Source organism: Antechinus flavipes, chromosome 4 (assembly GCF_016432865.1).
Source record: "Antechinus flavipes isolate AdamAnt ecotype Samford, QLD, Australia chromosome 4, AdamAnt_v2, whole genome shotgun sequence".
In the NCBI taxonomy this organism is placed as follows: Eukaryota; Metazoa; Chordata; class Mammalia; order Dasyuromorphia; family Dasyuridae; genus Antechinus; species Antechinus flavipes.
In genome coordinates, this window is record NC_067401.1 from 465,184,612 (window position 1) to 465,198,175 (window position 13,564).

A 13,564-nucleotide genomic window follows, 5' to 3' on the forward strand; every position below is an offset into this window, starting at 1 on the left:
TCTGTAATGTGTGTTATTATCTCTGTTTACAGATATAGAAACTGAGGCTCAGCCTTGTATAGTATCAGGAATATCAGAAGTGTGACTTGATCCTAATCTGGTCCCAAGTAGTGTCCCATCTGCTCTCTCATGCAATTTCTCTCAACAGTTTTATGAATGAGGCAGATGTTATTGCTCCCATTTTCCAGGAGAGGACACTGACTCTCAGAGACTTTAAGTCATCTGCTCAAGGTCATGAAACCTAATCAAGACTAGAAATGCAGTTAGTCCATTATCTCTAGGGGTTGCTTTTCTGCCCTGAATGAAAAGTTGTCGGTGAAAGAGAGGAGAAATATTTTGTCACTTGGGTACGAATAGGATAGACCTCAAGTTTGACTGAAGGCAAAGGTCGCAAAAGCAGTTACTCGTTATGAGGTTCGGACTTTGGCTCTTTCCAAGTAGTCTTCCCGGACAAAATCTGAGAATCAGCCTGAGACTTTGTACCAGTTAACACCATGGTCCATCCAGCTGAGGACAAAACCTTGGACAGCGACAGTCAGAGCAGCTGGGTTGTTCCTTCCTACTATATGTCCCATAGGCAACTCCAACTCAGCTGTCCAGAACATTACCTCTGCCCTCAAACTCTCCCCTAGCCAGAGAGCTAACAAAGTAAAATAAACTCAAAGAATATATATGTGCATGTATGTGTTTTTATGTGGGTACTTATATATGTGTGTATGTATATTATATATAGTATGTGTGACATGTATTTGGGATTTATTGTGATATATTTGATAATTTCTGGTAAGAAATACCTCCCTTTTTGGCATTGAGGATGCTCTTTTGAAAACAACACTAATTCATGAATATGGGTTATTTTAATAATATTACTAATATTGATTAATTAATTTTATTATTTATTTGTATTTTATATATTCATATAAATATATTTATAATTAAATAATTAATTAAATGATAATTTAATAATAAAAATTTTAATTTTTATTCTTTACTCACAATAACTATGTGAGGTAGGCCGTATGTTGCTTTTATTGTAGGGAGGATGAAACGGGTTTGCCCAAAGTAATCCAGCATGCAAATGGTAAGGTCAGGAGTTGCTTTCAAGTCTCATGACTTGGAGAAAGATGCTTATTAAATTTGTAAATGATACAAAGCTGGAAGGGATGACAGAGCGAGGATCCGGAAAGACTCGACAGACTACAATATTGAACTCTAATGAATAAAATAGAAGAGATTTCAATGTAAAGTCTTAACATTTAGGTTCAAAAACTCAAGTTCACAAGTTCAATGTGGGAAAGTGTGGCTAGAAGTTAATTTAAAAAAGATAAAGGAGGACTCAAGAGATTGCAAGTTCAGTATTTTAGTGATATGAGAGAGCTTCTGTGATCTTGGGCTACCCTAAGAGAAGGTAGTGTCCAGGCTGTGGGAGCTACTAGTCCAATTGCATCCTACCCTGTGGACCACTGGTCTGGTTGATGTATTTTAGGAAAAGTATTTTTGTGGCCCTGTTCTATCCTGGTTCTCCTCCTATCTGGGGCCTCTGCTTTTCTCCCTTTATATTATCCCACTTAGTAATCTCATCCATTCCACGTGTCTATGCAGAAGATTCCCAGATCTCCTGAACTAAATTCCCCAATTGCCTTTTAGCCACTTCCTACTGAATGTCCCGTCTCCAACTCAGTGTGTCCAAAAGAGAATTCATTACCTCTGCCCCCAAACTCTCCCCTTTGTAGACGTCCTCATTACTATCAAGGACACCAGCATCCTCCTAGGTGGGTTTTATTTTTAATTGTTGTTCAGTCGTTTCGGTCGTGTCCAACTTCATGACCCATTTGGGGTTTTCTTGGCAAAGATACTGGATTTCCTTCGCCAGCTCATTTCACAGATGAGGAAACTGAGGCAAACTGTGTTAAATGACTTGCCCAGAGTCCTGTAGCCTGTCTGAGGTCAGATTTGAAGAGATGACTCTTCCTGCGTCCAGGTCCGGCACTCCTTCCATCGCACCGCCTAAGCTGCCCTGTCCTCAGGCCCATAACCTTGATGCTCTCCTCAGTTCCTCACTCACACCACACCACTGCCAAATCTAGACATTTCTACCTTCACAGCTACTTCATCAGTCCCTCTTTCACCTGGGTTATTTTCTAATTTCTCTCTTCCAAAAGTAAGCTCCTTCTCTAGGTGTATCGTGTACACTGGGGCTATTTAGCTTGGAGAAAAAAGCCTTTGGGACATGATGTGTTCAAGGATTCAAAGGGCCATGATGTGCAGGGATCAAGGACTCATTCGGTTGGGCTGCAAATGGCAGGGCTCCCTATGAGCAAGATTTAGAAGGGCCAAGGGCAGATGGAGGTTTTTGATGTATGGAAATGGCTTAGAACACCCACATCGATGCCCAAGTGGAATGAGCTGCTGTGGACAGTCCCGGGTGCCCTCTCTTTGGAAGTCTTTAAATCAAGCCTGCAGAGTGCTATTGAGAATCTTATGCCTGTAGGGTTGGCCCATGGAGTCTTTAAGGTCTCTTCCCTGCTCAGCACGGTGATTCTCAGAGCAGTGCCCTCTACTTGACCATCTTGAGAAGTAGCTCTAAGGGAGTAAAAGTAAATTAGTTTTTGTTTGCACAGAAGAGGATTTGGTCTAGTTGAGAGAGAGAGAGATAGCATGGAAAAAACTGGCTTTGAAATCCCTGGATTGATTCAAGTCAAGGTAAAGGGATTTCAAAGCCAGTGTGAATTTGGGCAAATAACGTATTGGGCTTTAGCTCCTCGTCTCTAAAAACTGATTCACCTTCCAGCTCCCAATGTGTGATCCTATGAATGCTCATAAGTCACAAATTATAAATGAGGCAATGAACATGGGGCAGTCTAATGTTGGGGAAAAAAATGGACTAAGGATCAGTAGGGCTCATTCTTGAGCCTTGGGTCCAACCAGTGATACCTTAGTCAGGTCATGTACCTTCCAGAGCTTCTCCTTCCATTTCTATAAAGGGCTTAGAAATACGTGCACTTGACCTTGGTCAGGTCATACCTCCCAGAGCTTCTCCTTCCATTTCTATAAAGGGAATAGGAATACTTGCACTTGACCTTGGTCAGGTCATGTATCTCCCAGAGCTTCTCCTTCCATTTCTATAAAAGGAATAGGAATACTTGCTCTTGATCTTGATCAGGTCATATACCTCCCAGAACTTCTCCTTCCATTTCCATAAAAGGGATAGAAACACTTGCATTTGACCTTGATGAGGTCATGTACCTCCCAGAGGTTCTCCTTCTATTTCTATAAAGGGGATAGGAATATTTGTATTTGATCTTGGTCAAGTCATACCTCCTAGAGCTTCTCCTTCCATTTCTATGAAGGGAATAGGAATACTTGCATTTGACCTTGATCAGGTCATGTACCTCCCAGAGCTTCTCCTTCCATTTCCATAAAAGGGATAGAAACACTTGCACTTGACCTTGATCAGATCATGTACCTCTCAGAGCTTCTCCTTCCATTTCTATAAAGGGGATAGGAATATTTGTATTTGACCTTGGTCAGGTCCTTTACCTCCCAGAGCTTCTCCTTCCATTTCTATAAAGGAGAGAGGAATTCTCTTAGTGGAGAAGCTGGTGGATAACCAGGGCCAGACCGGGGTGAGGGGAGGGGTTCTCCAGCTTTGGGATCCAGCATCTCACTCTTTGGATGAATCAGTCTTCCTCACTCTGCACTAACTCTGTCACTTCTGGCTGATGGAGGATCCTGAGATCTGCGAGTTCTGCCCGGCACAGTCCTGGGTGCCCCAAGCTGGTTCCGCTTCCCCCTTTTACAGATCCCTTCTCCCCACTGAGCTAAGAGACCGGGTCATTCTTGGAGAACTCTGAGTGTACTTAAGCCCGGTTCTGGCTCACGGTCCTCCTTGGTGTCTGCCCCCGTGTCCTGTTACCTCCCCAGCAGACCGCAAGCTTCCTGAGGGCCAGCTGCGCGTGCCCCATTTCTTTGCAGGGCAATGGGCCTTCTTCCCCACGTGAGGGTGACAAGTAAAAGAGACAAGGAGTGACTCAGGCTCGTTAGCATTAGCATTTTTATTTTCCTTTTTTTGTTGCATAGGAAATGCAGTACTTGCTTCCAGTAATTGTACTGTAATGTGAGAAGGTGGTAGCACTAATGGTTGAATACAAGAGTTAAACTAATCCACACCAGCTCAGAAAAACCTGTGGAGATTTTAGTTGAATAACAATGGACGCCCACAGTGATTCTCAACCAATTACAAATTTTCACAGAACACAGTCCAAACTAAAAGGGTAACTATGAAAGTCAATCCAAGTATACTAGAGGCACAAGGGGCCAGCTCATAAAGACAAAAGAAAAACCATGGTATTAACACGGGTGGCAGGTGAGGTTTGCCAATTGATCTCGCACATCTCTATCGGAAAAGATTCGGTCTAAGTCCCTCCCATTTCTGACCTCAAAAACAAAAACAGAAACGACATGGCGTCCGAGCGGACAAAAACCGATACACGTGGGGAAGGTCCCAGGCAACTCTTGGAGGAAGGGGGGGATCAGGGCTGGGCAGGGATGGCGGCTCTCTCCATCGCCACAAGATCTCGCGCCAGGCCGAGGAACCTCACGGGCCGGCAAAATGGCGGCAGCCCTCGCCGCCCGGTGTGGGAAGACGACCGTTGGCAAAGGAAAACGAACCGAGAAGGGCCATCGTTGTGATGTCCTCACACTCACCATACCCTCCACCCAAAACACTCTCAGTCATCTTCTGCGCTTTTGAGTCATTCAGAAAAAAAGATACTAATTCAGAGACTATTGAGCATCACAATAATAATAATAATAATATAATAATAATAATAGTAATAGTAATAGTAATAAAAGACATCTGAAAGACACAAAACAAACCAGAGAGGGGGAAAGCATTTTGTCATTTGGAAAAATTGAGTTTAAAAAAAAAAATGGCAAGGGAAAGAGAAGAAGCCACATTAGTCCTTGAAGCCACTGTAGAAAGTACAAAAGTTTCCATTTTACAGATTGAGTCTTTTCCTTTGTGAAGATGCTGGATTAGAGGTAGCACATCTACTATGTTCTCTTATGGTACAGACTAATCGGTAGAAGGTTTTCGTCTTTATCGAATAGCATCATAAGTACACATGTGAATCTGATGATGACTGGCATGGAGCCTGGGGCCTTCTCTGGGATGCTCTCTCCCTTTATCCCACCAAAGCTGCAATGTTTCCCCTACTCTCCCCGCTTCTAATGGAATATGGGAATTTCTACCGTCTCTTCTCTCCGTTTCCCAGATCCCTTCCCAAAAGGGCTCCATGGCCTCCTGAAGGCATAAAAGGCAGGTGGGTGCTGGCTAGGAAAACGGGGGCTGGGGGAAACCCAAAGCAAAACCACAAACTTGCTCTATTTGGGAAGCAAGCCATTGGAGATTTAGAACAGAAAGAATAATTTGTTAAAAATCCCGTGTTAATAGCAAAATTTTTTTTTTCTCTCATGAAAAGGGCCCAGAGTTTGTACAGAGTTTAATTTTTTTTGAAGGAAAATATTGCAACTGTGCATGAAACTAAATAGCCACATGAATTTTTTTTTAAGGTTTTTTTTTTGTTTTTTTGTATTTTTTCAATATGAAGAGGTCTGGTGTGAAGAAGGGCCAAGCATGGGTATCTGATGAACACTGTCCATTAGGAAATCACTTCCCACATTAGCATAATCAGGTAAGGGGGCAGAGAAGAGCATCCCCTCATATCGAAATGCTTCTGCGTCTCCTCCTAAACAGAGTTCTTGGGAGTCACGTGGCGGTTTTCCGAGACAAAAATCTGGCCAGGCACTGATTTCTGAACTCAATACCCATGCTTGCCCTCTAGGAAGAAGAGAGAAAGAGAGAGAGAGAGAAAAAAAACCACACAAGTAATACTGAATTTAAGTAAATGTATACCTCCAAAAATACTGAAAACACCCCAAAAATCAAGAAAAGAGACAGAATTTGCGTTCTCAGTGAAATATCTTTAAACCTATCTGACAAGAACCAAGTCAGGAAAAAAAAGACTAACATAACTTGGAGTAATATTCATACAGCTCTCTAAGCATTATGGAATAGCATGCATTTATATTGTATGGTTATCTTACATCACCTATACCAGAAGGTCCTGACAGACAGCAAAGGCTACCGGTGTAGAAAACAATCTTACTTCAGAAGAGCAATATAATACAGATTTCACAGGCACTACATTTTTAATATATCAGGTATTATGCTGGTTTTTCTTATAATTCATTCTGTCCTAAAGCTGGCATCATAACAATGACCAAAAAGGCAAGGACCGGAGTCAACGGAAGGGAAAGGGTACCAACGCGGTGGATATATTTGTTTTCTTCGGGTAAGGTTAGTGCATAGTTCTCATGCAGATAATCACTGCTATGCATTTACATTGTGGGAAAGCAGATTGAAACGAGCCCAAGATGTCACTTTTTTTTCTTTTCGTAAATCATTTTGCCAGCCTGTAATAGCACCATGTAATGGATTTGCATTAAACGTTAGATTGATCTCAGAAGTGGCGACAAAGTCTTCACTACAGTTAAGTGCCACGGAACAGCTTCAATGTTACCTGCTATAGATCAAAGACGTTCTCATCCCACTGCCTTTTTTTTTATAAATTTTTTTTTAAACTGGCGAAAAGAAAAAAGGGGACGGATCTGAGACGCCGATGAGACGGGAGCACAGCCTTGGACCGGATGGAGGGAAGCAGAATCGCGGGACTGTCCAACAGGAGGTACATGCACTGACTTCGAGACAAAAAATGGGTCTTGGGAAACTGCTTGGCTTGTCCTGAGACATCCACCCACAGATCTCCTAGGGAAAGTGGACTGGCTTGTGGGGGGTTTGGTTTTTGTTATGGGTGCCATTGAAGCTCTCCTCACACGACTGTGCCAGTTGGGTTTGCAATTTGTTCTATGGAGGCCTTCGACAGAAAAAGAAAAAGAAAAACGAAAAGAAAAAGAACTCAAACACAGAAGGAGAAGGAAGAAAGTCGAGAAGTAACGAAAGAAACCACCACCGCTAACGACAACCAAGAAGATATTTCCAGAGACACAATGCAAAGTACAATATTCACTGATACTCCTTGCGGTTCAGAACAAACTGGGTTTTGATGTTGTTGTTGATTTTAGGCCACAAATCCAGATTTGTACAGCAAATATTTAATAACACTGTTACTACAAAGCTGCAAAATATCCTGACACAAACAAAATAAAACAAAGTGAAGGAGGGATTTTTAAGAGAGTTGCTTTTTTTCATTTGTTTTTGCATATTCCTGTGGGCTGACTGAATACTGTGAGTCTAGGAACTTTTTATTTGGGGTAGGGGGGGTCCCTTTCTCTCCTTCCACCTTCAGGGAAGGAATCCAACAGAGACTGAGACGGAGGAAAGAGTACCATGTCTACCTACACTCTTATTTGGAGCTGATGGAAGAGAAAAATCAATAAATTATTAACTGCATGGCTGGGGTGTGCAGTAGGAGACAAGCAAATGCTTACTTAATTCAAGCAGGAGAAACATCCAAGAGTTGGGAGCTGGGGGGCAGTAAGGGACAGGGAGAGAAGGGCAGCGTCAAGTGAGAGAGAGTAGGGAGGAAAACCTAGAGATTGATGAGGGGTTGGGATAAAAGAGGCTGGAGCAATTTAGTGTTTGTGCCTCTGGCTTAGATCCCAGAGGAAGACAAGAAACAGGAAAAGTTAGTTGTGGGACATTTCTTTTTTTCCTAAATGTCATAGTGTTCTCAAATCACAGATTTAGAGTCAGAATGAGCAGGTGAGCGCGGAAGAGACATCCTGCATGTTTCCCCACTGAAGTCTTAACCCTGTCTCCTGGATCCCACCAACTCTGAAATCCCTGCCTACTGCACACTCCCAGGGCTTCCCTTCAACCTCTCTGCTCTTGGCTATGATTCTGGGGAATCAGACCCTTTTTCCTCTCTCCCTTGTTTTCTGTCTGGTCACAACCCAACTGTCGTTTTCTGGATGATGATACAGTGAACAAAAAAGCGTCGTCGAGTATGTTTTCAGTTATTACTCCACAACCCCCGTCAGCTATGACCCTAGCCTGCCTCCCTTATGTTGCAAAGCCTTGAAAACGTGATTTTTTTTTTGTTTGTTTCTGCAAACGGGTTCAGAGTTCCCTAACTCCGGCTTCATCAAACTCAACTATGACAAAGTATCTTCAAGAGAAAAAAAATAAAATAAAACAGCATACCTGTAATGACCATTTACAATGGGTCTCCAGTAGCCTACACTTCTGAAGCATAGGAATATGCTATATCATCAAGAGAAGAAAAATAACTGTATTTAAATACATACATTAAAAAAAAGGAAACGGGAAAGTTTTCAACTTAAATCCAGTTCCCAAAATAAAAGGAGGGGTGGGGGATACCCAACAGCAATGAAAAAAAATTTAAAAATAAAGAGAAAAAGCAATTCTATGAATGCTGCCTTTATAACAAACAATCAGAAATTCCACTAGGCTAACTGGACAGATTTTTTTTTTCCTCATTTAAACAACATTACAAAAGTCCTGCATTATAAAATAGGGTCAAACAAATCCATAAAACTATACAACATACAAATTACATTATCTTCTGAGGGGGAGCAGTGGAGTCTTTCTCGCTCTCCCGTTCTCAAACAGCTCGCCCCAAATCACTGGACCTGCCCCAACTATTGCTTCGGTGGATTCGTCTTTTTTTTTTTTTTTTTATTCATTTTCTTTTTTTTTTCATTTAAAAAAAAAGGGTGCAATTTCATCATATGTACAGACCAATTTCACTGGTAACACCTCAGCTTAGAGCAAAGGTTCTGACAAAATGTCTGTCTAGGCTTTTTGTTGTTGTTGTTTTTTTTCCCTTCACTGTGAAGCACTGTAAGCTGCAAATTTATTTATTTATTTTTCATAGTGCACATAATGTCATCACAAAGTAATGCCCTGCTAAGTGCTATTAGGGGGAAGGCAAAGAATGCTGGCTACAGGAAATGATACTGTACACTGACTCTCACGCAACACAACAGAGCCCAACAAACTACTCGACCACTTATCAGACACGTATCAAAGTCCAAAATGGTTTATTTTTTTTCCTTAAATAGAGAGAACCAGTAAACAATTATTTATTTTTCTTTCTCCAAACTCGGAAGTTTAAAAACGTGCATATAAAAATGGGCATTATTATATTTATTGAATGTGGATCAACTGGTCTGCTAAGAAAAATGGGGTATGGGGATCTGAAGAAAAAGGAAGGTTGGTTTTTTTTTGTTGTGTTTTTTTTAAACGCTATTTTTTTTAAGGCTTGCTTGTGAAAGGAATAGTTGTAAAAAGAAAAACAAATTGCTTGAAGCAGGGTCAGCTTAGTGCTTCACAGTTAGACTGCTACTCGAAAGGGAGCCCTTCCTGCCTCCGTGCATTCAAAATTCGCAAAAAAAGGACAAAGACAAAACACCGAAAATATACTGCGTCAAGTGCAGCACTGACTTTGGTCAAATAAAAAAAAATCAAAAAAAAATCGATCACCACTAAGCATTTCTACATGATATAAGCAGGTATTGCATATTTTCATATATCTGGGAAATAAAACAAAATAAAGGAAGACTCCGAAATAAAATGTCCAATGCAGCAACATCCCAAAATACTGATTTTTTTTTTCTCTAGCATCTACGGATCTCAGAATAGCACTGCCACTGACCACACCAGACAATACACACTACTCCTATCTGCGGAACAACTAACGCGCTACTTAGGTTCTAGAAGTGGAAACTGACGATGGCCGACGTCAAAGTCACATTTACAAAAAAAGTGTCTCCAAATGCTTGACCAGGGAAAAAAACCCTTTCGATTCGAGGAACGTGTGCAACAATTTCAGAAATAATCGCTATCCAGGGCAAGGCACATTGATATGGAATTTTTTTTTTCGTTTGTTTCGTGCAAATCAAGGAGGAAAAAAAAATTAAAACAAACAACCAACATTGTTTCAGGGAAAAGATGAGCAAAAGTGACTTCCCAAGAATTTCAGATACTTGATTGTATAGGACAGTAGTAGAAGCCCTTCTCAAGGGCTGAACAAACAAGGTTTAAAGGCAAGTAAGTGCCTGGAATAGGGTTACAATATTGTGTCTTAATGTACTCTACTTTATCCTACATTAACTATATAAAAATTAGTTACTAACACTAGAACATGCACAGATTTTCTCTGATTAGCCAGATGCGCCAATCAGAACGTATATATATGTATAGTCTAGGAAACCTTCTGAAAGTCGCCTGGGGAAGCATTCGGTGCTTCGCTGTCTGGTAGAAAAAAATCACTTGCACTCTATTTTGTTCTCATATTTTTTCTGCATAATTTTTTTTGTTTTCGTCTCGTTTTACTTTTGTACATAAGATACAGGACATTTGGGGGTACGAATTTTTTTCCTTTTTTTTTTTCCCAACAAGTGCCCTCGATCAGAATGGATACCAGCATCTTTGTCATTTCTCTCTGTAGTCTGTCCAGGAAAACATAGGACAATAAGGTGTTTCAAACCTCTGGATGCTCTCTGGGACTTGAGGTGGCCAAGAACCGATAAACACTAGGTGGCCAGAAACGTGTCAATTGTTTTTTTGTTTTCAAAATTGGCATAATCCATTATAAGTGACTTTTAGCTTATAAAATTAACAGATATCATGACTTAATTTTTTTATGTGCTTCGATAAAAGAAAATAATTAATTAGCATTTAATGTAGTTAACATATTGTGGTAAAAGCACCATTAGATTTGTATTTTTTTGTGTTTTTTTTAAAATTTTCCTTCAGTTTTTTTAAAGGGATACAAGTTTAACAATAAAAAACATAAAAAGCAAAAATAGCTCCCCTTTTTTTCTTGCAAGGCTGTTTTTTTTTTTACCCCAATAATTTAGAGTCCTGGGATAGAAGGACTTGGAAAACAAAAATAGAATTTTCAACAATCTCTATCTTACAAAGATATTTAGCTATCCAATGAAATTGCACTTAACTCAATTCAAAATTCGATTGTTTTGATTGATTCCTGTCAGTTTCTGTCAAAACAGACCATCTTCCCCATTTCCACGTGAATTTGTGTAATTGTTGAAAATTGTTGGAAAAAAAAACCCCACAATGTTCTAATGTAAGTGCAGCATTTCAAACTTTAAAAAAAAAATTGACGACGATAGTAGTAGTTTGTCATTTCTGGATATCTCTGCAACGTGAGTGGACTCGCCATCTTTATGGGTCATGTTATGCATTTAAACTGCTGACCGTAGAACAAAAATCAAACCCCCCAAAAGGGAACCCACTGCATATTTTTTCCCCGATATGTTACAGAAGAACATGCCCTATTGTCTGTCCTGTAAGTTACATATTGCAGATTTCAGCGACTACGAAAGTTTGAGTTGCGGCGGGCCTTGCGAGTGCTCAGAAAGGCGGACGCATCTGTATGGGTCAATGGATGTCAAGACCGTGAAACAGCTGGGCTCCGTATGGAAAGTGGGGTACAGCGGGGAAGGCAGCCCATGACAGCAGACCGGCCTCCCCCTCCCCCCAGGGTCACCTACAACTTAGACTACCAGCGAAACACTCCAATGCGACAAAGCCAAATCATTTCAAGCACCATGTGAGAAAATTACAACAGTTCCTAAGGTGGTTGAAAAAAAAAAATTCTAATCCCAAAGAGGTTACGGCCTTGGCTGTAGAACCGTAACACTCAGCATTTTTCCATGTACTGGTTTTTCTGAATCTGTTTGTCTCCCCTTCCGCTGGACAATGAAGAAACTGCACTGCGCTGCTGCTGCTTCCGCGTTACAGAGTTGAGAAGGGGTCCGGTGGTCTGTCTGGTGGATGGTGGGATGCTGTGACTTTTATCCCAGGTACCAGGACTGGAAGACACAAGGAGAAAGAAAAAGCTCCGTTACACAGTGACGCCAGCCTGGTGCATTCAAGAGACAGGGCTTACGAACCTACGTGGGTCTTGGAGGAAGCGGAGGTCCACAAAGGCTTGCCCAGAGTCACAAGGAAGCAGAAGACCAGGAGTCCAACCCCCTGCTTCCAAAATTCAGGCCCTTTCTGGTCTTCCGGCCTATGTCTCTCGTCCCCAGGACGGGGAGGCGTTGGGAAACAACATCAGAAAAGACGTGGGGGAAGAAGCCATGGAGGCTTACTCTGTTTAACTCCAGGGGCAACAGTTATCAGATTTCAGTTTGGCATAAATCAATCATCAAGCACTTTCTGGGTTCAAGGTGCTGGGCAAAGATAAAAACCAACAGTCCCTGACCTCATGGAGCTTACATTCTAAAAGAAAGAATTTCTTAACAAATAAACTGGCTCGGGAAGTAGTGAGTCCCCATTAACGACAGTTCTCAAGCTGTGTGGCAAACCATTGGTGGGCAGTATTTTTTAAAAGCAGAGGCTGGATCCTGTGACTTCTAAGACACCTTCTGATGCTGAAGTCCTTACAGTGGAGAGAGGAAATATCTCAAGTAGCAGTTCGTCTCACCAGCTCAACCAAAGCAATGACCGAAAGGAGTGCCCCAAGCACACCCTCACTGGGACTGCCTTTCAGAAATGCACATTAAATTTGGTTTTGGGGACATGGGGACCTCCTATATTTCCACCCTTAAGTACTGATAAGAAATTCTAAAGGTCACCGCAGACATGAGGAGGGCAACTTATAGACCCTGTTGCTTTAGAAGAAAAAGGCCCAAGTTGGTAGTTAAGTGGCCAACCATGCTCACAATTTATGTTAGGCAGCATTTTTTTTTTAATTTAACCTTTTTTATTTTCAAGATAATTTTTGATAAATATTTCATGGATAATTTTTCAGCACTGACCCTTGCAAAACCTTGTGTTCCAAATTTTCCCCTCCTTCCCTCCTCCCCTAGATGGCAAGTCATCCAATATATGTTAAATATGTTAAAATATATGTTAAGTTCCATATATTGCATACACATTTCTACAATAATCTTGCTGCATAAGAAAAATCAGATCAAAAAGAAAAAAAAATGAAAGAAAACAAGGAGGCTACAGTATGTTTTAAGCAGCGAGAAGTCTTTGGTTATAGGCACTTAAGTCAAACCCACAGGCATTTAATAAGCACTTACTATATGCTAGACACTGTGCTAAGTACCGATTCCCTTAAAATACTGGAAAGAAGGAAGCCGCGGATGCTTCTTATTGAAAGAAAGTATTCTCTGTGTTCTCAAGGGCCCATTTAGGAACATGGCGAATACTCAGTAATGAGCATCCGCGGCTTCCTTCTTTCCAGTATTTTAAGGGAATTTGTACTTAGTACAATGTCTAGAATAGAATTATTTCTGAGGATAGGATAATGCGGATTTAGAGCTGGGCCCAATAGTTTCATTTTACAGATGAATAAACTGAGGCGCGGACTGGCTGGACAATTTGCCCGGGATTGCAACTATTATATGCTTGAAGCAAAATCGATTGCCCTCTCTCAGCTTTAGTCCCTGGTCTGATGGCTTCCAAGATTCCTCACAGCACTAAGATTCGCTAAATTTTCCAATAATAATATATTGAGGCTTGCCAGACAGATCCATATTT

General features: G+C 41.1%; 1 protein-coding gene across 7 annotated transcripts in view; it reads right to left on the bottom strand.

Annotated features, from left to right (window-relative positions):
• Nucleotides 1-4,037: 4,037 nt before the first annotated feature.
• The window catches only part of NFIA (nuclear factor I A), a 435,311-nt gene continuing 425,784 nt past the window's right edge, over nucleotides 4,038-13,564 (bottom strand). For all 7 annotated transcript variants that reach the window (XM_051999550.1, XM_051999555.1, XM_051999553.1 and 4 more), the window contains one exon: nucleotides 4,038-11,883. In XM_051999550.1, the coding sequence (XP_051855510.1) occupies nucleotides 11,866-11,883 (18 nt within the window). In that variant the 3' untranslated portion in view covers nucleotides 4,038-11,865. The remainder of the gene's footprint in view (nucleotides 11,884-13,564) is intronic.